The sequence below is a fragment of the Chelon labrosus genome (assembly GCF_963514085.1).
Source record: "Chelon labrosus genome assembly, chromosome: 3".
In the NCBI taxonomy this organism is placed as follows: domain Eukaryota; kingdom Metazoa; phylum Chordata; class Actinopteri; order Mugiliformes; family Mugilidae; genus Chelon; species Chelon labrosus.
In genome coordinates this window covers 29,660,963-29,688,157 of record NC_140339.1, presented here as the reverse complement: position 1 = coordinate 29,688,157, position 27,195 = coordinate 29,660,963, and the positions used below count along the sequence as shown (strand labels likewise).

Here is a 27,195-nt window from a genome sequence, read left to right as displayed (position 1 = left end):
CATGCTGCATGAAGCACAGTCACCACCAGCGGCCCACACGGGGTCTCTGTGGGGGACAAACCCTGGGAATAGGACCGAGCCAGCCAAATGCTCGTCCAGCATCGTCGGCACTCTCTGGCCACGCCGCGAGCCATATCCCCGAGGACCGAATGGGAAAGTGTGGACGGTCGACCACGACAGTCCACGTCTATACTCATTTAGACCATCCTGATGAGAGCTTTCCAGAGATCATCCAATCAAGGCTTGGCTCAAGGCAGGACGGGGGCCGGGTTGCTGGCCAATGATAACTTGGTTAAATAGAGGGTCAGCCAATAGCAGGCATGTTGAAGGGAGGGTCAGCCAAGAAGGCTAGCTAGAAGAATAAAGTCCAAGATGACACAATCAACAGCTTGCTGAAATCTGTTGCAGTCATAAGTGCAGCCACTGGACAGTATACAGCAGGCATGACAGAAGAGTGTAAGCCTGATGCCTGAAAAGAATGAGTGCAGCAACATGTTGAAATAGTCAGCATTCTGTTTTATTAAAAAGCACTAGTACGACAGTATGTCATCATCTGAAAGTATTTTATAGATGATAATTACTTTACTATTGCTAAAGTTAGTTAGGCAAACGCTTATTTCCCAAAAATTGCTTGCTTTCTATTTGACAGATGATGTGGTGACACACAGTGTCATGGGCATATATCAGACGAGTAACTGTCGCTGTTTTTGATCGCTGATAATTACTGTATCTGCACTCCAAGAAGAGTAAACAAACGGAGAAGTTGTAAAACGGGGGGGAAATAGAAAATGGAGAAGGCCTAGTTGCAGACACTCTAATTTCTAAGTTCTCAGAGACTGGTGGAATAAGAAGAAGTTCATATTGTCATCTCCCCACGGCTGAGTTTGAGATATGAGTTTAAACTGACAAAGGGAATTAAAATCTGTGAACGCCACATTTTTTGATGCTTAATTTGAAAATCAGCTATCGGAGTTGGTGTTTGTTGATTTTTATCCAGGCAAGGGTTATTACATTTCAAGAATGTGACAATTAAAAACCCCTCAATCATTGTCATGAGCTTTCTTTGACCACGGCAACTTGAAAAGTAGACGGAATTCTAGCATGGGGTCAAAATATAAATGACAAATATCAGATCATGCAGGGAAATGATTCTCCTCTTGGTACACAAGCCTTCTTTTTGATAACTGAAAATGCGCGCTCACATGTGGAAGTGTGTAAGTATGATTAACCATGAGTGTTTTTGAGCACAAACATCACGTCTGGTCGTCAGAAGCTGGTCTAAGAAGCTGGGCCTTGAAACAGACACAATGCGAGGGGGGAAGGAAGGGGTTACTGAGCTGGTTTTGTTTCTCCTTTTTTCTTTTATTCTTTTCTTTTTCCTCCACACTCTCCACACTGCCGCCTGCATGCTTCCCCTTCATCTCAGAGGATATATAGAGGAGAAAAAGATTTAAAAGGACTGGAAAAAAAAGCTCAATTGTTTATTGATTTTATAATAGGCTTAGTGCAAGAGAAATAAAGTGGGGGGCTGGCGGGGCAGTGTGGTCAACCAGAGGCGATGGCGTGACAAACACGCAGCTTACGAGCAGGTAACAGCAGCTTGAGTCCAAATGCCGGGATATTGGCTTGAGCCCTTTTCTGTTTTTCCAAATGCCCGTTCAGGCATTGTTATCCTGATTTTAAACCAGTGTAGACATAATCGCTCCTCTCACAATCAGGGCACGGCCTTATGACTTGGAAAGTGTGTGTCTTTGTTGGAGGAACAGGTGGCTGGCTAACTTCGGGATGAAATAGCTCGTGGACACGATGTAATTCAAAGAGGAACGGAGTGAATTAAATTCTGTCCTTTGATGGGAGCTCAAGAGTTACATGTAAAACACGAAGTAAAAAGCTCTGAATTGTTTTTGCAGGCTTTTTGTGACTATGTACAGAAGAGTGTGTATGTGTCTGTCTGAGAACGCATGGGTGTGTGTAGGGTCTGATATATGGATGATAACACTAATTAGCTCATTTTGTTTGGGGCACAACACTCATTAAAAACCCAGTGGGGCCATTAAAGTTACCATCCCTCCAAACCATTGCTGCCACCATATCCATCTAGGCTGATATCTCACCCAGCTCTCCCTGCTTTTAATGGCCTCTGCTTCAGGTTGTTGGGTTGAGCAAAGATTTGTGGGACTTGGATCGCTCCCCCTTCTTCTCCTCTTTTCCCAGCCACCCCCCGTCCATATCTCCTGATTTCTATTTAAATATCTCCGCTTCTCTTTCCCACTCTGTCATTCTCCCACCATGTCACTCACTTTCTCTGTCACTGTCTCTATGTATCACCTCGCATACCGGTTCCCCGTCCACTGCCTTTAGCTCTTGGTGCATGCTTCATCCTAATAGCTGTGTTCTGAGAAGAAACTGGGGAGGGAGTCACACTTTTCAGTCCCAACAAGGAGGGGGCGATGGTTGTTTCCAAGCTTTACACAGCAATGTCACTTTAATACCAACAAACCTCCTTGTGATTCAGTGCGGCTTGCTCTGCCATAAGGCACATGTTACTCTGCAGCCGGAGAGACTACAGACAGAGGCCTGCCAGGATTAGATGAGCAGGTGTAGCATCCCGCTAACAGATACAGCACAAAGCCATATTCAAGCCCATGCTCTCTGGGGCTAGCCAATGCTAAAGCTAACAGCTTCTGCTCAACTAAAAGGAAGGTTCAAGTCAATCCACTGCACATATTACTGTGGTAATAATGTTTCAGTAGGGGGAAGACCAGATTAATGTCTAGCTAATTTATACCATTTGGGAAGTCTCCAGTTGAATTGGTAAAGGGGTTAATCCACTGGGAGAGTGATTGATGATGAGGTCGTCCTCCTAAGAAGATAAGCAGTATTGTGTGTTTATGTGTATTTCGTGTAACTTATGGTCAAACAGTACAAGGAAACATTTAAAAATACTAATAAAACGCAAGCATCTATGCAGCGGTTTGACACTGTTCTGCCCTAAATGCTTACTAGCTCCCCAAAATGAGAATAACCCATTGCTGAAAATAGTCCCCAACATAAGAATTATTCTTCCCTGTTGGAGCAACGCTTGCTTAGACTGTAAACAGGCATTTCTACACACAGTACTGTTCTGTAACCTTTGTCCAGGGATTAGTAAAGCTCACATAACGCAACAAACCCATATCGTGTCTGGTCATATCCCATATCTCTCCCTTTTAGCCACGATGTTGAAAGGCAAGACTGAAAATTTCCTTGGTCTCAGGTCTGGATATTAAGAGTGTTGATTAGATATATGAGTTTGCCATTTGCCCACGGAGCGTGGAGTGTCTCTGACAGAACTGGGGACCATATGGCTGGTGAGAGATTTCCCCCCTCTCTTCCTCTTCGCGCAGCCTGACAGCTGGATGGCTGCTAACTGGGGACGAGGAAGCTTGGCAGCTGCAGCTGAGAGCAACGCTTTGATGCCGCTCACCCTTTTTCACTCTCACTCTTTCTCTCTCTGCCTTCCTCTCTCTCTCTTTCTCCTCCTCTCTCTTTCTATAACACACACACACACACACTCAGAAGAACTCACACACCCCCATACTAACCAGTGTTAACCCATGCAAACTTTCTACAGGTTGGACAAGAGAGAGGTGGAACTGACAATATAGGAAAGGGTATAACTGAAAGAAAAAAAAGTGATCTGCATTCCAACATGCACAGATCTGCTGTCAAAAAAGAGATAGGTATGAGGGATGAAGGAGGGAGAGCAACCATGGCAGAAATAGTTGGGTACAGTATGGTAAGGAAGGAGGGAGGGGGGCAAAGAGGCCTGCGGGAACACATTAAGAAGTACATGTGGAAAGTACAAAAAAATTTCTGAGATTTTTGATTTTCTTCCTTCTGCACTTGTTGTTTTTTTAACTTTCACAAAGGAATCTTTCATCATTTCTTAAGCAAAAAAAAAAAGAAAAAGAAAGACGCCTTCAGATGTTTAGATGCAGATACCTGGATGCTTTGTTCGGTATGAAAGAGAACTCAAACCATTTGAAACCAGTTGTAACAGCAGGCATGTTTTTTATCTTAAAGCTCATCTGCATCATATCCACCATACTCTAAGATGATTTTATTTTATTTTTTTATTAAAATAGATATAAATGCTCCATAAAAGATGCATTTAACTGAGGCAATTAAAAGTGAAATAAGTTGCAGTTAAGAAAATGCAAAAGGTTTATAGCTCTGATTCTCTGCGTTCCTGACAAAGTGTTTTAAGTCACTGTGGTTCAAAACAATCAGCTTACCTTAAGTACTGCACAACAGGGTAAAATGCAATGTGTCATGTTAACACTAAACCTCAAACAGGCTTGATAAATGCTAAGCTACTGGCAAGACACATTTAGCCTTTCCTTAAAAAAAAAAAACTAAATTTTTGGGAATGAGTGATCTTCACCCTCTTCCTTCTAGGACACCATGTTATCAACCTCCTTTCTCTTCTTCTTGTGTGATTCGTAACCTGATCTGATCTGCCCACTCCTTCATGCTTGGCCCATGCCCTTTCTCTGTTTTATTTTTGTTCTCCTTTGACCCCTCCCCTCGCTCCTTTGCCATTACTGTATCCCATCTCTCATGTGCTACATTCATCTCACCGTCTTCCTTTCTTTCCGCCCGCTATCTCCTGCCATCCCTCCTCTTGTTGAAGGCCCCCCTGTTGCTGCCCACTATCAACCAGCTCTGAACCAGGGAACACGGTGCAGGAAGGCTGGCGGTGGGGGTGAAGGGGGTGGGGTGGGGCGAGGTGGACGAGAGGAGGGGAGAGATGATGTATAAGAGCGAGAGGGGAAAAGCAGAGAGGAGAGCTGAGTTTGGCTGGAGCCAAGAGGAGAGCAGCTGGGCACGGCTAACAGGGAATGATAATGACCTCAGAAATCTGCTGTTCGCTCCACAACAATAGGGTGCTCAGTCGCCTGGAAAATTGTGTTCATCAGCTAGCTCTGCTCACTTACTAATTGACATTGCCAAATATTTTAAGAACAATTGGAATGTGGCAGGGGGAGAGAGTGAAAAAAAAAAAACCAAAGCTCAGAGATCTTAATCCCTGGACTTAATTCCTCTCACTTTTTGCTTCTCCCTCTTTTTCTCCATTTCTCCCTTCTTTCTCTCACTGTCTCTTCTTCTTTTGCGATGAGAAGATAGCTACAGCTAAAGGGGGGGAAAAAAAGCAAATTTTTCATGTAGCTTTCTGCTCTCATGTCAGCACCCTGATGTTGACACAAAAGGCTTTTTATGTGACCTGTCAATGGGGTTAAGAGGAGGAGATTAAGAGGGGAGGGAGGCAGGAGGGGGGAGGGAAGAGAGGGGCAGCAAAATTGGAGAATGATAAAGTGAGGGAGAAAGAAAGAGAAGAAGAGAAAGAGGCAAGCGCAAAAAAAAGTGGGCAGGATGAGGGGAACAAGAGCAAGCAGGAGATTCCTCGGTCATGGTATCACATGCCTGGCCCTCCATTTTTTTTTTTTTTTTTTTTTTTTTAATAAGGCAAAGGTCAATGTATTCTCCTTCTTTTTCACACACAGGAGGAGACCCAATCATGCCCAAGTTAACTTGTTCAAACAAAGATCCCCTCACCCGCCGCCACCCATCCCATACCCCAATCCTGCCGCTCCGCCATCCAGTGCCATCATTTGCATTCTCTGACTGAGAGCCCTGCCTCATTTCACAGGAATCCCACATTGACGGAGTCAGACAGCTGTCACCAGACGGAGAGAAAGGGAACTTGGCATTCAATCTCATTCAGCTTTGCCCTCCCCTCCATCCCTCCAGCCCCTCTGTTAAGCACACACATAAACAATCAAAAGAAGAGAAAGTTTTTAGCCAGTGTAGAGTTTTGCTTTGCGGTTCTGGCTGAAGGAAGGGCAAACTCTTACTTAGTCTGGATCTGTGCATTTGTATGTGCATCTTAATGTCGAGACTAGGTAAACACGCTCCACTACTAGCGCAAGTTGTGACTGTGATGTTAATTTATGTCTCTCTCTCTCTCTCTCTCTCTTGCATTCCTTTTTTTTTTTTTTTTTTAAGGCTTTTAAGACTCGTCTCCCGCGTGGTCAATCAAGTTAAGTTTCTCCTGCACTTCAAAACCGTTGTAAAGAGCTGCATTTTGAGTCGGCTTCGCTTTCCCTATTCTTGCTCAGTTTTAGCAATGACACCAGAGAAGATAGCTTGTTGATGTATTAAGAATATTAATATGCAAACAGTCTACCTGACAGTGTAAGGCAGCCTTCTGTTGTGGAAAGATAAATATTATGTTTTAATTATAAAACATAAAACAGAAATGGGGAAGACAGAAGAAGAGGGAGGAGGTGTGTGCCAAGGAAGCTTATTCCAAGGGAAAGGTAAGCAATGTTTTGGCAAAGATTTGGAGTTGAAAAGAGGGACTGGCATAATGCAGTGCTGTTTACTGAGGAATGTGATGCCCTGTCATCTCTCCCTCCCTTTTTTCACTCCACTCTCTCGGTCTTTCCCTTCGATTGCCCGTGTCATTTTTTTTCGTCTCCTCTCCTTCACTGTCTCAACAGTCTTTTTTTTTTTTTTTTTCCCTGTCCTGGCTTCATAACCAAGCGGGGAATCCTAACGTGATCATTAAGACATAAAAGGGGCTGATAAATGTTTCATAAGGACAAGGCTAGCCACTGATAGCCACCCAGGAATACTGAGGAGCAAACCCGAGTCTCGCAGTCCTTCCCTCGATCAAACACACTCGTCGGAATACAATTGAAATTTTTAAATATCTAAAAAGCCAAGGCTAATTCCCACCATGGGTAATATTTACAAATTGAGTCGGAGAGACGGGGTACGGGAGAGAGACAGAGAGCAAAAGAGGAAGAAAGAAATCAAATGAACTGTGCAAGGAAAAAGAGAAAGAAGAACAGAGAAATAAATTGGCCTTTTATATTGTGCAAGCGTGTACAAAAATACTAAGTCTGCATTTATCCGAGACATGTCAATCAGAGCAGCACACTGACAATTAGTGCGTTTGAATAGAACTTTTATCATTTACCAGACACCAGAGTCCTGACCTACTGTACAAAAATACAGCTCAGGGAATGAATGTGCCTCTAACACAATGAATGTCTATTTAAGTTTGGTGACACATAAAAAATACAGATATGACAGGCCAGACTTCTCCAAATGAGTGGGGGGTAGAAAGCTCAGGTTTTGTAACCACTGAGTTCTCTGATTATAGAGAAAAAGAAGAATGGTGCGAGGAGGAAAGTACTAGAGGAACGGATGTCAATTACAAAGACAAAGTAATTTGCGCAGATGGGAGAAATGGGAAAAAAAAAAAGAGAAACATAATTCATTATTTTTTAATGCACATAGTTTTAGACACATACTCTGGATTATTGCGCACACAGTCACAAAGCCCTGGCCTCATTTCAGTTTTGGTTTCAGTGTGAGGTGGTGTAGGAGTAATGTAGCTTCCCGGCAACAAGGAATGTGTAAGTTATCCTGGCCTAACCTATGAAATACCCATCTATCTGTTAAAAAAATCAGTGTGCTATTCAACTCTTGTAGTTGTTCAATCTCTTTTTTTTTTTTCTCTAGTTTTTGTTCAAGTGCTTGGTCAAACATCTGGTTTACATTTTGTAAAGATGTGACCTTTCTTTTTAATCTTTTCATTCACGGACGCTACTAGGGTTGGATTAGCCCACTGGGGGCGCCAATTGAGCCTTGTCACAACTCATTCCTTTAATCCATTTTGTCCATAGCACCATAAAGCAAACCAGTAGTCCTTCACAGAAATATTAAACTTCTCCAGGTTCATTCTATGTAAACACAAACTGAGCAGGAATATGCACCATATTCACATAATAGATTGACTGGTATACATTTTAGATCTGTAAGCATCATACAAGAGTTTTAAAATTGTACAATGCCATGCCATGACACGTGAAATGTACAAGAGGCAGGTTTATTTATAAACAATTCTTTGATTCCTTGATTTTGCGATATCCCACTTTCCTAATTTGTAGCCAATGAACCAGCCCACAATCCAGATTTAAATTTAAATTGATCACTCTGCTTGAATTACCAAGTTGTCCGTCCAAGACAAATTGCGATTGACCTTTTTCAAATATTACATCAAATATATTTCTTCACCAGCTGAGTCTTGGTATATTTGGTGTGGTTGCTCAGACTTGGAGTGGACATTTTTATCAGAATCTATTTTTAAAATGTGATTATTATTTTAGTTTCTTGTGTGTTACTGTAGATCGCTACTAGCCAAGCAGCACCTCGGGAAAAACAAAAAAAAAAAAACTAATTGTATCACTTATAGGAGCATAGGAGGGCTAGTCAATCCTTGGCACATATACTGTATGCAGGAAGACAGCGGCCACAGGTTACAGTCTTGCCCAAGAATGACTCTGTTCAAATGTATAGTATATGTGTTTGTCCTTTGCAAGGCTGAAGTGGGGCTGAAGCCACTCCCAGCTGACAATGGGTGAAAGGCTGGGTACACCCTAGACAGGACTCCAGTTAATCACAGGGTTGACACATAGAGAGACAGATAACCAGTCACACCTGTCAGCAATTTTGAGTTCCCAGCTAAGCTAACATTTATGTCTTTGCATAGTGTGAGGGTGTCCCGTCACCTAGAATACACCCAAACCACAGCACTCCACTGTGCTTCTGCGTATTTGGCTTGCCATATTGGACAGTTGATATTGGCTAGATAGATCAGGTTTGTGACCATTCTTATTTATAGTAGTCTGGATCTTGTTCAACTCTGCTTTATTCCTGTTTTAATGACACAGTAATTACACTGTAACAGTTTGTCTGCATGTGTAATTACGCCCCCATTGTACTGTCGCAATTAGATGAATATCCACGCTTTATAACCTAAGGCGTCAAGTTGGCAAATCCAATTTCAATTTGTATAGAGCAAGCATTTTGCCTGCTTGTTTGAGCCGTGGTAAGACCAGGGATATGCAGGCTAATCCCTGCCATGTTAAAACGCAAAAAAAAAAAAAAAAAATGTAGACATAGGGGATTCTCCGGAGAGACAGAAAGAAAGAGAGAGCCAAAGGGAGTGTATAGAGTCTTCTTTTACAGCTACAAGCAAAGAGGTGGGAGTGGGGTTTAAGGGGAGTGGGACGGTTATGGAGATACATTCAAGGCTGCTTTAGGCCTTACATGCTTACAGCAAAGCCAATTTTTACAGATTCAGCTTCATTTTGCCTATATTATGGCAGGAGAATGGGGAGACGGTATTGTACAAAATGAGAATTTTCTATGGTGGTTGACGTGCATGTAAGAGGGAATTCTTTCCATAGAGCCAGGTCCTTTTGGCGCCAGTCCTACCTGTTGCTGAACATTACTAGCATGACTACAGCACTGGGTTTTCACCCAGCACAGCTTCTTCAAGGCCTTATCATCACAGGATACAATAACAGGAAGTCAGTCCAAAGATAATCAAACATAAAAGAGTTAGCAATGGGTCTATGTGTAATTACCAATTTGTGTTCTTAAAAAAAGCATGCTGAATAAAAAAAAACATGCTCAAGGTTAGCTGCAGAGCTCCGTTTAATAAGAAGGGTCTTTAAAGGACATCTCCCACAAAGGCCTTTGTTTTTCAGCTCTGTTTCTTCCTCACTTCTCCCATTTTTCACTCATTGCTTTTAAACAAGCGCTGTCTCAAAGACAAAAGTGCCAGAGTTGACCTTCTTTCACAGTTGAGATGTTATTGTTGATTACTATAATTTAAGTTTAACTCAAAATTGCTGTGGGCAGGTGGCAGGGCAGAAGCACACACTCACACACACAAGCACACCCATGCAGGTACACACTTAAAGAGAATTACAAGCTGTTCTTTTAAGACCTGAAATATTAAGATAAAGACAATGGTACAGTAGCCACATCCTGTTCACGACAGAAGAGAGTGATATGCACACACACTACAAAACTAACCCCCTCCCCTCCCTCCACACACACACACACACACATATATGCACGCACACAACAAACATTCATGCAGAGGAGAAGCATGACACCTTTCTCCACATGAGACTCAGACACATTTTTCTCACACATCAAAGCTTCTAATTTGAGAGTCCCTGAGCTCCAAATGTGAATCACATTGTGTAAGTTGTGAAGAACGACAAGTCAAGTTTTGCTACTCCTGATTAAAAAAACAGGAAGTGGCAAAACAAGCATTGTTAACATTTTTAATGTCAAATCTGTTTACTTCTGAAATTTAGTTTCAATAAAACTGCATCCCAGTCTATTCAGATCAGGGCGTTCTTCTTCGCTTTACTGTATCCTTCTTTAAAAATCTATTTTATTTGGCATGCGCTGTAGCATTTAGCAAAAAGCTTGAATAGGGCCATTGTCTGAATACTGGGCTAAGGGTGAGACTAAAAACTGCTCGTACACAAACATAAGCACACACATACAGCAACATTAAGGTCTTGTGGAAACAATCACAGTTGCCAAATGACTATTTTGACGTATTTTTATATGTATATTTTTGTCTTTAATCCTGCCCGCCTTCTCCAAAGATGGTGGCCCGGGGGCAAGATTTAACTACTCAACTAAATCTAATGCATTCCTTTGTTCTTTGTTACATTTAAATGAATACATGCCAAATGCTATAAGTTTTATTTTTATTATTGTCAGACATATTTTAATTAGTTTATTTTGTATACAATATAGAGTACCTCTGAAGTTGCTGAACTGCTACAAGCTGTACCCATCAGAATTGGGGTGCTTGAGTCAAAAGAGAGAGAAAGAGATGCAGAGGAAGAGAGAGAGAGAGAGAGAGAGAGAGAGAGAGATATGGAGGAAGAAACTTCCAGCATTAAAATTCAGAAGATAATTACATCCGCTACACCCCCACTCTGTTGAGAAAGTGTTATGTTTAATAGTCTCTATAAAGAAAATAGGTTTTTATCTCACTCTCATTTTCATTAATTCCTAATTGGGGTGGGGGGTTGTCTGTTATTAATTCTTAGATTAAAATAAACATAGCCTGTCCCATGTTCAAACCCATCACACTACACGGGCATGATAAGGACTTCATGCCTCTGTGAATAAATAAACAATTTCGTCTCCACTGGTGGAATTAAGTTGCTTACAGCCTTAAGCTAAGCCACTCTGATTTATATTTATATATATTTATATTTTTCTCAAAAGACTTAAAAGCACATCCTCGCTTTTGCAAATGAAGTTCACTTTTTTTGACCTGCTTTATATGTATATCTTTAATTAGTGTCTTGTTTAGCTTAAACTGACTGATTATCGCATATTCGTGACCTAATTACTGCACACGCTTCTTAACGCCAGCATAGTGCCCCGAGGAGCAACCAAAAGTTACCTTTAAAAACTTGTGTAATCATTAGCAATGAGCCTCCCTTAATCCCACTAAACATACACTTATCTAGCCCCAGCCGGCCTGTGTTTACTGGGTAGGGAGAGGGGAGGGGTTTGGTTGTCTCTAACATGTTTATTAAAGACATTTATTAATCACTGTGGTTAAAATGAGTTTGTCCCTATGCTCTCATTCTTTACTCATGTTCCACAGGGATCTAGACTGCTAACCTGCAAACAAGCAGCAGTGAAGCAGTTCTCCTCCTTGACTCTGTTCTCTGGAGTCTTCTTTGGCTTAATGTGAATGTTAGCTACAATGGTACTTAATAGTACAACATAGTAACAAGTATAACTGTACCTTTTTGCAAATTTCCCCACTGTGGGATAAAGGATTATCTTATATTCAGTATTTATAGCACAATGTGTTTACTTTATTTTTTTTTTAAATTCACTCTGTCTATGAATCTGTGTGTGTGTGCAAGCATGTGTGTGTGTGAGTGTAGAGTAACCTGTATAAGCAAGCCACTATGTGAGGATGTGTGAAGGTCTGGGGTATTTGAAATCAAGCATCTAAGTTATGTGAAGAATGTGTGGCTCCAGTTCCATATGATTCCAATTTGTCTCGGGTTTTGGGGTTGTTTTCCATTCCTATTTAAGACATGGATTTGTCACTGATATTTAGGGTATATCATATCATCCATGCAGTTAAAGTAATTCTTCGCGGAAACTATGTAGGTAGAGTTGTTGGACAATAAATCAGATGGATGGATTAAATAAGGAAACATAATTCTGTATTATACATCATGAGACAACCCCTTTATCCACAGACTGAGCAAAAGATATAAGCAATCTTCTTACCTGAAGATGGTGAGGAGGGATGTGGGCTGTCATCTTGGATGCTTCCTGTCTGGGAGTGTCCACCCCCAGCTCCGCTCTCTTCTGTCACATTGGAGGAACCTGGAGTGGTGGAGCGGCTGATGGACTGGGACTCCGGATCACTGGCTGATCCGCGACGTTCATCTAAACCTTGCTGAAGTGCCTCCTCAATGATTCTCTTGTCTTTCCCATGGATTCGGGAGTGGACTACCATTTGATGGTAGGTTCTGAACACCCGGCCACAGTCAGGACATTCTGAAGGCTTTTCCTTCAGGCTGGACAGATTGGAATGGCTGAAGTCAATGTTTGCGCTTCCTAAGCCAGCCAGGGCTCCAGGTGCTTCGGCATTACCATGGTGTGACATGAGGTCACGATGACTGTCAAAGCCTCTTCCATCCTCCTTCATGGATATCATGGCTCCGCTAGAGGCCTTAGATCCCTGCAAGGCTTCAGAGAGCTGCTTCTGCTTGGAGCTATCACTTGAAGCAATCAAGGAGTAGTCTTGTTTATCCTTTGAGAAGGAAGCCAAGGGCCCCACACCACCCATTTCATCTTCCTGCCCTGGGGGTATGTGATGCTGGTGCTGCTGCTGATCCTTAGGCATGAAAGCCCTGTCCATAGCCATGCCACGAGCCATTATCTGCCAGGCTTGGTAGCTATTGAGGGAGTCCATCTCTGCCACTTTTGCAGCTGCCTGGAGGCGCTCCATGCAGCTCGACTTGAGTGGTGGCACAAGATTCAGACAACCAAGGAGAGAGCGTTTCTCATTTTCACCCAGTACATGGCCCATGCCTCCTGCCATCGGTCCCAGCAGCTTCCCTAGCATCTCCTTTTCCTTCATGGCTATCCCTGCTTTAGCCAGCAACTGATGCTGCTCACTCAGGCCCTGTTTGTCTGGTGAAAGGAAGCCTCCCTGAAGACAGGAGATGTAGCGGGAATAAAGGTTGGCATGTGCTTCCTGAGCTAGATTGCTCATGCTATTGACAGCAGCCATGTCCTGTTCACTGGGCTGGGGTGGCTTGCTCTTGATGGCGAGCTTGTTCAGATGCACCTTCATATGATTCTTGAGAAACCAGGGTTCCTTGAATCGACGGCCACAGATTTGGCAGCAGTGTTCAAATGAGTCCTTGTGCTTTCGCATGTGGCCCTTGAGGAACCAAGCTTGGCTGAACACCTGGCCACAAACGTCACAGCGAAATTCAGTGGCCATCTGCGTGCCACCAGCTCCACCAGCACCCTGGCCCTGTGTGGTCTCAGCTGTGATGTGGGCCTTCTCCACATGACTTATCAGCTCCTCTTCATGAGATGCAGCAAACTCGCACAGAGTACATTTGTAGGGCTTATGGAGTATGCGGATGTGGCGGTCCAGCTCCTCTCGCTTCTTGAACTTTCCTTTGCAGAATGTACAACGGAAGCCTGTAGTTGGGTTCAGGGACTGTTCGTCCTGGGTGCCAGCTGGCTTAGGTGAAGAAGAAGGCTGGGAAATGGTGTCTGGAGTGGCAAGGCCAGAAGGGGGAGGGGGGCCACAGGCTGAACCTAATTGCTGCTGATGGGTGTTAGAGCTGCTATTGAGGCCCAGATGAGGTGTTTGAGCTGTCTGGAGGAGACTGCCACTCCCTCTCATCTGCTTGTCCCTAAGGATGGCCCTCTCTTCAAGCTCGTGCAGCAGCCTGTTTTCCTCTCGGACACGACCACGGCCCTTACCAAGATTCCCCAGCTTGTGGGTGCGGAGATGGATCTTCAAGTTGCCCTTTTGAGCTGCTCTGTGGTCGCAGTATGGACACTTGAATGGCTTCTCTCCTGTGTGTGTGCGCATGTGCAGTGATAAGATGCTGTTAAAACGAAAGCGCTTGCCACACAGTGGACAGGGATACTTCCTATTCTTGCGAGCATCATCTTCAATATCATTCATCTGCGACATGATGCCCAAGTTCTGCCCATTGAGAAACTGCTGTAGATCAACACGCCCGTTCAACCCACTTAGTGCCCCTGCATCAATATCTCGGTTAAGTTGATTGGCTAACAGGGCCATCTGGCTGCTTATAGGTTGACTGGCCAGGGCTGCGTGGTGAGTCTTCTCATCTAAAGGTGTGGCTGCCTTCTCTTCAGGTATCTGTTGTGGGCGGTGTAGGTCAGGAAAGGCGTGTCCTAGCTGGGCAGTAAGCTGATGAAGTTTTTGACTGATCGGGTAGCGGCCATTTAACACTGCATTGCTCAGATGGGCATCAGCGTCAGTAACCGCTGATGACACACCAAGACATAAACTAGATTCCTCCATCCTGTAAAATCAGACAGAAAGAACCATATTAGAAGGTTTCAAGGAAAAAGAAACATAATAAAACACTGTATTTTAAATGCATTATCCAACCACATGTTCAGGACTAATGTGTTTTAGGGACTAACGACTTTTAGAGGAACAGCACCTATGATGTGCAATCAGGTGAAGGAAAATAAAACTGATTGTCTTTGATACACTATGTGTATTGTCAGCACCAACGGCCTGGAAGGATGCTGTGACTCCTTAGAACTTTTTTTTTCAAAATGTAAAACCATTTTGGATGGAATAATTACTCTGTAAACACTGCGAGCAGTGTATAATTAAGCTACTTGTGCCCATCCTATCAGAATTCCTTCAATTACACGCCTTAATGAAATGGAGCAACTGCATTGTCGGGAAGCCACCGCAATACTACAATTATGATATTAACAATAGCACTTAAAACCAAGGGGTTACTCCAGTAAACACAACATTCTTATCTTGGTGCCACGACACTTGTCTTGGCGCAATATTCCATTAAAGAGCCGTATTACATTTGATGTGAATCACTTTGCTCTCCTTCTGTGTCTTTCTATTTTCCCAACTCTCTCTGTGTCTTTCTTCTTCTCTCTACCTAACTCTTTCACAGTTCCTGGGATAGAGAAAACAATGGAAACACAAGTTAGCTGTGTTTAAAAGGTTTGCAGTACATCCAAAACTGCACTGGATAATACACTAAAAGAACAGATAGAGATAAGCACATCCTAACGTCTAAAGGGAATTAGAAGGTACCACTTGTGCATTTATTTAATTCTACCTATTTATGGACATATCTTGTTGTAGTCCTGGGCTTCCATAGTGGTACTCAAATATATCCACATCCCGCTATGTTGTACTATCAGTGAAGATGTTTCATTCCATATGTGTGACATCAGTGCCTTTTTTTGTTTTGTTTTTCTAACATTTTATTTAAATATATAAAAAAAAAAACAATGTTTTAAAGCAGATCCATCTGCTCTCCAGATGGAAAGGTATAAACATCTATCTGCACACTTCCTGGCTGCTTGCAGGGGTCAAACCCTCAGAAACAGTAACAGTGGTTCTGCTTTGGTCAACAAAATATTGTATAATATCTCATTAAGCTGATTAGTATGCTGCCTGGTAACAGTGACAGCCACAGGCCCATAATGTATGATTATAATCATGAAAAAATCCTTTCATGAAGAGGTAGTGTAAAGAACTGCCATTAGGTGCATTTACTTACTAAGAAAAAGTGGTATGATTGTAGAACGCTAAAGGTCTGGCAGCAATGTGTCACACCCACATTAAATATGTGCACACATGTTCAGTGTACCCTTTACAGGCACAAAGGGCAGCTAAGATTCTGCCACACTTCATTTCTGTCTCTCCACCTACTGTATGTTTCAGAAGCATGGGGGGCTCTACGTTGCGCTTGGCTCATTTGTGGTCTTGTTCATTTGAGCATTTTCTCTTTTTCCCTTCTCTCTCCCCTCAGTAGGAGGTTAGCAGACATAAGGGGTGTCTGTTCTTGTAGTCACTGGCCCCTCCAACACACTGTTGATGGTGGATTCTTATCTTGAGGACATGAATTAGACACTGTCACCAGTTTCCAGTTGTGTGTAAAGGAATGTGACACTTGTGGGCTGCCCTTTGAATTCTCCTTATTCCTCCCCACAAGTATCATAAAGCAATTCTACTGAATTCATCAAGAATATAATGGGTATGTTATGTTCTGCAGGCTTATGTGTTAGACGTGCTTCCGTCAAAGCCTACTTAAATGTACAACAGATCGCATGACTGCGTTCTCATGTGAGTTAAATAATGCTGCACTCATCTAAGAAATAAATTATGCTAAAATCCTAACAGTAAATAAGTTTACACTTGAATGGAATATACTGTATATGTGTACATTTATTGTTAAAATTGCTGGGAAAGATAAAACTTTGTTAGACTGCCTTAATAGGGCTTAGGTTTTAAATTGTATTTATGTGACACCCCAGCTTCCATCACCAGTCGTGCATATATTGGAGAAGACCTTATTTGAATGGGCTCTTTTTACAGAGGCGGCTGCCTTTTGGAATAGAAATCTGTGATTTAAACTAGGCTGATGAGCTGTTGCTCATTTGGGGAGATAGCAGCTTGCCCTTTTCTTCAATTTGATTTCTGCCTTTATCTTTAACATATAACAAAGGCAGATAGACAATGGAATAATGTGAAATGAACTGAAGAATCCAGTTTGTGTTTTTTATAAACGTATCCTGGCTGACGAGCGTATGCAAATGAGGCACATTAATATGCTTGCCTTGCTCCCGAGTCATTTTATATTTTTTCCCCTGATTAAAAAGGACATTTCTTATGTGACATCCCCCCTCTGCTCACATCAACACACACATGCAAGGGAATTTGAGGGTGGTGTACAAGCAGGAACACATAGACACAGAGGGAAAAAAACACACTCAGACACATCCCTTTGACTGCAGACAACAATTCAATATGCGAATGCCCTCTAAAAGACGCGGTGAGTATGTTGCAACTCACCCAGCATTTTCAAATGGCTGCCCAGAGAATTCACATCAGCAACACTTTCAATTTTGACCACAGTCTGACAGTTTCATGCAAAATATCCGCGACATGTACTGAAGAACAGTTCTCTGTGCATTGTTAAGATAGCAGTACTATGTCGAAGATCAAGACTAAGGGATGTCATTCTTACCAGTCACATTAAGAAACGTCTCTGGGCCCTTTGTCCCTAATATGTCTCACTCTCTCTGCCATTGTTGCGTAGCCTGTGCAGACCCGTTATGAAGACGTTACGAAGAACAGATGTCGTCTATAGCTTCACGCTGGTACAGTATCTGTCTGCCGTTATTCTAACCTGTATAACCTTATCATTTCCTGGCATGTGCAGCAATGCTGCCTCATTAAAACTATTGGCTCCTCTGATACCTCTAAAACCACAGAGACTTCCTTTAGCATTTTCTCACGAAGGTTCAGTTGTTGTCTTTATAGTTTGTGGTTTAATATTCAGCAAAGCACCACGTGCACCCGTAAACACACCAAACACTCTGCACATTTACACACTCACAGAAACTGATTTCACTCGGTTTCTCTTCAATCCTCAGCTTAATTATAAGTGGTATCTGTAACACAATGGAAGTATATTTCAGTCACCATTTGAATGCGCTGAGTTCATTTCTCTCTTATCAACAGTAGCATGCATCATAAATACATATGGGATTTAAATGTGCTCCTCTCTAATTGTAACCATATAAATGATTGTACAAAGGCAGTTCCAATATTAGGAATTGCTACCTATTATAAATCCTTATTAAAATAAACTTTTTCAAACATAATTCATAGTATACTTGAATTTGCTGTCAGTCTTGAGTTTTGTCATAAAAACTTTTCTCTGACATTTAAGACAAGATGGGGAGGGGGTAAAGGATCGAAATGCCATTAGTTGGACTTTACTTTGTTATTTTGGCATGTATCGACACAAAACCCATCGACTAATCACAATGCAATACCTCATTAAGTCCTAATGAACAAATTCATTGCATTAAACAAATCAATCATTATTCACAATGTGCTGAATTCAATCATATTTGCACCAAATCATTAATGAGACAAGGGGGTTGCAGTGACAGCATTCTGATGTTGAAGGGACAATGTGGGTATTTGCCATATGTTACATGCACTGAGATTTGAATGCTAAATATTTAGTGATTAGACAAGCAGCGGGGACATTCGGATTCATTAAAAAGTGTGTTTTCAAAGTACAAACCGAGCTTCCTCATCATTTCAAAGATCAATTACCTCTTGGCAAAAGATGTTTTAGTTAGAGTTAGTGCTTTGGTAGGTAGAACACACCAGATATGAGTTTCTTCGCGGCTTGTGTTTTGTTCTATTGCAGGTGGTCTTTGCAAGACGTCTAATTAATCCAATAAAAAAGCTGCCTTGTTTTCCTTCCTCTCTCTCGCACTTTGACTTCACTGCATTATTACTTTCTGTAATGAGGCGAAAACACTCTGCACTGAACTGCACATGGAAAACAGTCACACAACACCTGCCAAATTCAATCCTAACTCCATCCTGTGCCTAGAGCCTCTTGATCAAAACTCATAACTCTGCACTCTCAAAAAGATGTGCAGCTTCAAAAAACTGGATTGCACTATTTTAAAAGGGGAGGAAACAGTAAAGCTGCAGACATGGCCATGGTCTCGTCTGGATTTTAGATGTGGAGATGAAGTGTTTTTTTTATTTTTTCTTCTTTGCAAAAATTAACAATCGTTTAACGGAAATTTAGTGTGCAACTTTCTCCCAAAGGGCTACTGGATTTTTGGGGCAATGTTATCAGTGGCCTGAAAGAACTAGACTTCTGATTGGCTGGCCAAAAACACCAATGACACTCAAATCTTATGACCCGATTTGTGGCTTGTAAATTTGACACCTTCCAAAACACAACATTGGTGAGACAAAAATAGTCTGTTACATACACACACAGAATATTTAACAACTGAAAACTTGTGAATAGTTGTGGAATAACATAACCCCTGTTCTACTTTAATGCAGAGAAAATAATAGCAAGGGAGCAGGGATTTAATGAGAGCACAGACTCAATAGATCTGTGGCAAATATGAATGAACAGGAGCCTCTGCCTTCCCTTCTTTCTCCTGCACAATATGTCATTGAGAGCTGTTTAAGAGGTCCTGTCAACAGGTAGTTCAACTTTCAGCTCATCCCCGCTGATCAGTGGGAGCCCTCCTGACAGCAAGAAAAGAAAGACACCGGGAGGGAGCGAGAGAGAGAGAAAGAAAAATGTTGTGGGTCTTTTTATCCGTCCGTCGCTCTGACAGCCTTGCAGGGGATGCCATGGGAGGAAGATCAATGCAGGACAAGCGGATTCCCACAGTTCATTGTTCAGGGCCAGCCAAATCATCTTCCCAAGACGGCCGGGAGCTCAAAGCTTCCCTTTATGATAACCATCCCTGGTATTATTCCCACTATGATGATGATGACCTGCAGATGTCTCAGTGTCTATGTGCGTGTGTGGGTGTGTGTGTGTGCATGTACATCGTGAACACCTCTCCCCTCCTGAGTGAGCTACAATAGAGGTCACAGTGGCATGGTCAGACCCCTGCAGCAGTGAATAAAGCTGAGCGATGAGCACAGGATTAACAGTGTCAAACATTTGTTAAGCAGTCCGTCTCAGTTTAGCGAAGAGAAAGCCCAAAAAGAAACTGAAAAATGTAGTAATTGACATTATAATAAACACAATTCTTGTTGTTTGTTTTGGGTTTTGTTTGCCTGTTGTCTGATACTGCCCTATTGGGAAACACTAAATATCAGACTTTGAAAACAGATATGAAGGAACTGTTTCTGTTATATAATAGATTTATGAAACTTTAAGTAGCAGCTAAGGCTACGTTGTGTTTCATTTGCCAAAAACACAGATCCACAAATGTAATGCCGGTGGTCAAGGATCACATTAACCCCAACAAATCTATATGTGTTGCCCATTTAAAACAAATCATTTATAGCACTTATCAGTGAATTAACTTTATGAGTTCTCTTTATACATGCTAATTCACTGCTATTGTGGTTCTACTGTAGTTGGATTGATTTGTGGTTTTATTTCTACCAAGCACTGCTCTTAGGATGCACTTTTGAAAACCTCACAACAACCGCGTGGGCTCTCAGATCAACTCAGTCCGCAGCTCACATTCAAAATGTGGCTCTTGTGTAATGTACCTGTGTGGTTTGCCCTGCTCTTTGTCTGGCGACTAAACTCTTCCTGTCAAATCAGTCAGAAGACTGGGGCACAAATCTGTGTGTGTGGGCGGCCATGTCCATGTGTGTGTTAGACAACAAACATGGCAGTGTGGAGCGCTCATGCATGGTTACACTATAGAAAGAAAGAGGCCAGAGAGACAATGACCGCAGTGTATCTGTCATAGCTTACATCACTGGTCAGTCACTGTGCTGCATGTTAATGCTGCCAACACACACACACACACACACACACACACACACACACACAGTAATGTCTGTAGGTCACATTTTGGGGCGGTGCAGTGATGAACTGCGAGATTCACTGCTAGAAGGATGAGTTCAGTCTCACTCTGATTTCCAGGTGATGGCGGCGAGAAAGAGACAAGCAGAAAGAAAGTAGCTGAATGTCAATACGGCCTAAATAACAGAATATCAGAAATAATTGCTGTTTTCTTCCACTCATGCTGGGCGCTTTCTGGTAGAGTTTTGCATAATGACTACAGTTGTGGGGGGGTTGCGGAGGTAATAGTGGTGGGTGTGTGGCAGTGGTGGAGGTGGTGGTAAAGGGAGGGGTTGTTGTGACAGGTGCTGAAATCCAACTAGGGAGGGAAGGGAGACAAAGGTTCAATTTACTAAGAGGAGACTTTAATTGTTACACAGCTAATTAAGAGAAGAAGGATCTTTTTTGCACTCTCGACTATTTACTGAGAGCTGTGTGTGCATACATTGGGAGGTAAATTGTGCCTTCAAGCCAAGTGAGCCTATAGTAAAGAGTCATAGTGCATGTTGTGTGTGTGTGTGGTTAGAGAAAGGATAGGGCGCTACCTCAACATACAACGTATCTTTTCACAGCTTCTCTGCTGTTGGGAGTATGGGACTTTCTCTTTCTTTTTTCAACTAAAACAAAAGTCTATGGCTAATTAGCAGCACTCATTACAGGAAGCGAGTCAGGTAATTATTTTACATCATGCTGCCGATAATTGAATGATTCTTCAATGTCTGAATGTCTGTTTGAAAGCACCCCCTCCCTCTTCTTTTTTTCTTCTTCTTTGAGGAAGATAAGAGAGAGGCTGGATACAGGTACTGCTGCCATATGCTCTTGAATGAAAAAGCTCTTCTGTCGAAGCAAATGGGATTTTTAAATATTGAAACTGCTGCATGTCTTTTTAATATGACCGTGTTAAATCTCTCTTTATTCAATCACTTTGATAAACTCTCCCTTTCCATCTCTCTCCTCTCTCATTTCTTGTTTTTTTTTTTTATCTGAAGAGTTTGAATGGAACTTTCGCTCTTTAGAAAGAAGCTGAACTTATTTTGCAACCGCGCTGTCTTTTTGTCATTTTTTTTTTTTCTTTAAGCAGCACATTTCCTGTTTAAGAAAGCAAACTAATCTTATCAAGGAAGTGGAGACTTGAGTGGAAATGCTTGCGATTCTCAGCATATGTTACAATATCTCTTAGTGCCCTTACAACCGCTATTGTTCTCACGCACGTTTGGTGTGACTGGGGAGCAAAAGGAAGAAAAGAAAAACACAGCGCGCACTCTGCTTTCTCTTTTTTTACTTCAAAGTCAGATACGTACAGTGAGCTAATGTGGTACTTAATACTGTATAAAAAGGAATAGAGGAGAGAGAGAGAGAATGAAAGAGCATTTTCTACTTTAAGGACAGGGTGTATTTATTACAGACTAATTGTAGCAGAGGAAGTGCTTTAGAGGGGTGTGCTCTCAGGAGAGAGGGTGGAGGGCCTCAGGGACATAAGAGAGCATGTTTATCTATCAGACTTTATCAGAAACACAAAGTGGTGACTGCTCTTAAGATTAGAGACGGGGTTTGGTGGAGTGGAGAGGGATGAAAAGGTTTACAGAAGGAAAGTATAAGAAATGAAAGACTGATAAAGAAAAAAAAAGAGCGAGAGAGGAAGAGAGATGCCAGTGAGGCAGCATTTGCATCGATGCCAATGACTCGGTGAAAGGCAGCCGTGATTAAAGCAGGAAGTTGGGTGAAACCTCAGAGGAGCTTTTATTTTTTTTTTCTGTGAACTGGACTACAAAACACACTGTTACACATGCACACACACAAGATGCAGACACCTGGTTGTGCACTTCTGCATTTTCCGAGTGGCGTGGAGGGAAAGAGGTTAACCCTCACTGTTTAAAGGGACACTTTAGGATTTAGATTCAGGGGTAAAAAAAAAAGATTTAGTTGGTGTGCAGTAGTGTGTGATGTCTCTTAAAGAATCTGACTGTCCCAGGACTTGTATCTGTCTACGATTCTTCAGTGCAGAGTGTCTGCAGGCCAAACACTGCATTTTCCTCATTCCTCTCTGCCCTGCGTGACCTTCAGGTTCCTATCCTACTTATCTTCCACAACAAAGGCTACAATACACATGCTCATTAAAAAGACACACACAGACACTTGGACCCCTTTCTAAGAAAAGTGATTTTCTCTGGGATTAGCTGCTAACCTGAAAGAATAAATTCCTAGGACCTAAACAGCTCTGGCTGAGGAGTCATTTATATTTCTAAGATGCACTATCGTTAATGTCCAAGTGGTTAGTAAGACTTACTTGGGCCTAACAACTTTTGCCGTTTATCACAGAAATATTTTGATCAAAATCAAAATGCCTGACACCGGCAGTCTTGCCACGACAAGCTGGTATAGTAACCAGTTGTTAGCTGTTTGTGCACGCCACTTGACGGGGTGCTGAGGAGGCTGCATCCGTTTGCCTCGAATCCCGTCTCCTCACACACACACACACACACACACACACACACACAATATCTTCTCCATGAGTTCCGGTGCAGCCTAGGGGTGTTGGATGTGGGCAGTGGTGGGAGGTGGGGCTGGGGTGTGGGTGGTTATAATCTGCGTGCCCTCTGTCGTCTTCCATCACCGCAAAACCCCTCTTCCTCTCTGCCTCACCTCTCTGGCAAACCCCCCTCTCCCCTCATCGCCACCACACTCCTTCCATCCCTCTCCATATTTTCTCCCCCTGCATCTGATTAAGTTAACAATGTGGTGTTATTTGCATGCTGATTTTGCAGACCCCACCACCCCCCATCTACCCTCTCTCTCTCTCACTCTCTCTCTCTCCCTCTCTCTCAATTCTCTGACAAACAAGAGAGGCAGGATCAGAGTAATGTGATAGCACAGCAGCCAGCCAACGCAATCTGCCTCAAAGACCAGGTGTTCGCAATCCACCTCCCTCTTAATTCCTGCCTCCATCATTTCTCTTGTTTTATTCCTGTTATTCTTCTCTTTTATTCCCTCCCCTGGTTCTTCTTCTTCGTCTTCTCTCATCTATCCCTGGTGTGTTTATAAGGTTGTATTATAATCAAATCTGGAGCAAGGGAGGCCTGTCTTTTTTTATTAATTATAGGCCACAGCTGATGTGAATGTATTCTGAAAGCATCTTCAAAATAGGTCGGCGGTACAGTTTGCTATTCTTATCACATTTAAATGTCAACATGGTGCAAAGCCCTACAAATTAGTTCAGGCAGGCTTCAACCCCCATTTAACATTTAAAGCGCCATTCTGTAGGGCTCAAAGAGCGATTTAAATCAGTTTACACACATACGCATATATACAGAGATAGCGCCGCGTCTTTCAAACTTCTCATTTCAACACAGACATTTAACTGCCAACCTTTGCCTAAGAGAATTCGGTTCACTGTCTGGATGGGGCGGGGGGGTGGCAGAGTAACAGAGCAAAAAAAAAAAAAAAAAAAAAAAAAAAAGAGAGATATAAAGCAACAGAAACAATGCATTAGCTTTTATGAATAATAAATTTGCTTGTTGTTCCGTGCAGAAAAGATCCTGATTTTCAGCATCTCTGACTAAACCCACTGTCCAGATGAATAAATCAGAAGAGGGAGACATTTTCCTGAGTTGTAGCTTATGACTGGTAAATAACAACAATGATATAAAATACATCTGTTCATATGCAGCGCCAACTAACCCCTATAGAGCAGCACAAGACAATAGAAGCCTACCACTGTTGTTCTACATACTGGTGACTGGGCATACCAAACAGAGTTCACCTATCTTACCCAGAAACACATAGTCACACACACACACACACACACATCTATTGATACAAACATAATCAGCAAATAGGAATCACGTACAATCCAACATAAAACAGTCTACATTAGTATCCTCAACAAAACACAACCACATTATCCCTCTTTCAATAGAAAATCTGAGATGGCTTGCTGTGAATTAAAAGCTTGATCCGTCGCCTGTGACAGCAGGACATAATTGAAGGAATACAAAATTAGTGAAGTTAAGAACCATGGCTTGAACCTCGGTATTAAAAGATTCTTCCAGTTTTATTTTATTTTTTCTGGAGTTTTAACTGAACCGTTGAGCAACAATTCAAAGACCATCTAAGCACGTTTGAGCAGGTTGGTTGGCAGAAAATGGATCAAGGTTCCTTAGGAATAATTTATTTGGCCAGGTCGTGATGACGAATAATAAAAATCTGGTGGCACAATGTGACTATATTCTCAGGCGTTTGTAGTGTGGCCTACAAAGAATAAAAACATGATATACCATCTTACTACCAGGCAGAACGCGTGATTCAAGTCCTCAGTCACTGTTTATCAAAACCCTTAAGGGGTTTTAAACACTTGATCCTATAGTTAAATGGAGCAAAAGATTTTGTTTAGGGAAGATAAGATAAATCTGGAACATGAATGTAATTTATCCAGATTTTTGGTTAAAAATCTTTGACCCCTAACGCCTTAAAATCCCTACTGGAAGGAAGGTGTGACTGAAAATGTAGGGAAAAATCTAGCAAGTGGACCTTATTAATTATGTTACTTTGTTTTAGTTTATTGTTTCAAACCACTTTCATATCATTTATGCTCTTTAAATGCTCCTTTTGAAACGAGCAACCATACAGTGTGTATGTAACTGTAACACCCATGACTCCAGACAACACTTGACATAACTGGATACGGAGCAGCCTTCAAATAAGCCCCCCGTAGTCAGAGGGGTTATGACGGGGGAGAAGAGGTGATGTTCAGCCTTAAGGAGAAGTTGGCTCCGTCAAGCTGTTTCATGCCATTGAGATGCAGGATCAACTAATAGCCTAGGAGACACACAAGCACCCTGAGCCCCAGAGCGGTAGGCCCGTTACAAGACTTGCTTTGCATCATTACACTGCTGACCTCAGTTGTCCCAGTGACACTACGAATGTCTAAGAGGGAACGACGCAAGCAAACAAATCTGACAATCACGGACTTAGATGAGACACAAGATAACAAAAGTCCTCAGAAGGACATTCTGACAATTTAAGAAGCCTAAATGGTAATGCACAACACTAATGCACACTAATGCATTTATTAGTTAGTCTATGGTTACACTATAGACGACTTAGTATATATTAGGTACACTCATATGAGAACAAGAGCCAGTGTAGGGGTCACAGAGAGACTTGAGTATCCGCTTACAACTGCCCTATTACATCAGCATAAGTAAATGAATCCAAAGAGCTAACTAGCTTATAAGAGACCCAATCCCACTGACTGGCTTTCCTCTACCTCTAGGCTTGTCTATGACTCCTTCCTATCCAGCCCAAAGCAGAATGCTATATGGGTGTGCCTAATGTGGACTCGCTGAAATGTCAAAGCATTATATATCCTCTTACGCACAGAGTAGCCCCTAAGGGTTTAATTGACTATGCTGTAAAGTGAGTTTGAGAGCCTTGAGAGAGTGCGATGAAGATGAATATGTTTCATTAGAGGGCAAACAGAGCCTGATGGCTGGAATTGGCATTGAGAGAGAGGGAGAAGAGTCTAACGTGGATGAAAAATACATTTATCCATTCTCAATCCACAATGAAATGTACCGGCAGAGTTGTCCGCTCCTCGGATAATCACCTTCAGTGAACTTACTGAGCCGGTGATTCACATTTACATGTGTTCATCACCACTTTCTTTTTTCTTCTCTCCTGGTTGGCCCCTGTCTTTCTCTGAACCAAACAAGAAAGGAGAGAGCTTCCAACAACTGCCTGGTGACTTCAAATACTTGTCAAAAAAAGAACAGAGCAGAAGACAGAGAGAAGAGACGGGGCCCCACTACTATCCCGCGGCCTTCGTTTACCAATTATACTGAGTACCTGCTGACAGGTGGGTTGTCACAGTGTCTGCTTGGCCACCCAACTCCCCTCAACAACCCCCCTTCAACATCCCATCACTTTCCATCACACTCTGTTACAGTTTACCACATGCTATGTGGAGGAACTCACTGCATCTTCAGGCAAACAGAGGAGACAAAAGAAAAGGAGAGTTTGGCTTCAAGACTCTGACTTTGATTCAGGAAACATTTCAGAGCGATATAAGTTGAGGGAGTTATTTACTGCTTTCTTGGAGTGGTATGAGCTTTTAAAGGCCACTGGTGACAGCTGGGGTTGCCAATATTTTGTCAAAAGGAAATCTGTCAATGATCAGGCCGTACTTACTGAAGAATGACTATGTAATGTCCAAATATACATGATTGCTGGTGCATTCCTGACTTATTACTATTGTTATATTGTTATTTCAGTCCTAGTATAGTGATCCAAACTTGTTCTTGTTCATACTCTCGCTTTCTAACTATGCCTCTCTCCAGTTGATTCTCTTTCTTGAAAAACTGCAGGGAGGTTTAAAGATGCCCCCCACCGCCCCTACCCATTTCCCCTGTCTTGCCGGCTCAGAAACTCAGCCAGCCAACGTACACGACTGAGACAAAACATAACCATAATGGCTCATTAAAGGGAATGGAGACGACTTAGGAAAACAAAGCAGCCTTCACTGGGCTGTCACCGAAACTCCTGTGGTGGTACGTCCAAACTCCAGCTGGTGACAAGGAGGCAAAAATGTCTTCCTCCCACCAAAACTCACGTCGGTTTGGAGTGTTTTGACTGCGCTCGACATGTCTCTATTTGT

General features: G+C 42.3%; 1 protein-coding gene across 1 annotated transcript in view; it reads right to left on the bottom strand.

Annotated features, from left to right (window-relative positions):
* Positions 1-17,843, bottom strand: part of znf536 (zinc finger protein 536) — an 84,886-nt gene extending 67,043 nt beyond the window's left edge. The window contains exons 1-2 of the mRNA XM_084540891.1: positions 17,205-17,843; positions 12,196-14,492 (exon numbers count right to left, since the gene is read on the bottom strand). Of these exons, the coding sequence (XP_084397017.1) occupies positions 12,196-14,491 (2,296 nt within the window). The 5' untranslated portion in view covers position 14,492; positions 17,205-17,843. The remainder of the gene's footprint in view (positions 1-12,195; positions 14,493-17,204) is intronic.
* Between the last annotated feature and the right edge of the window lie 9,352 nt (positions 17,844-27,195).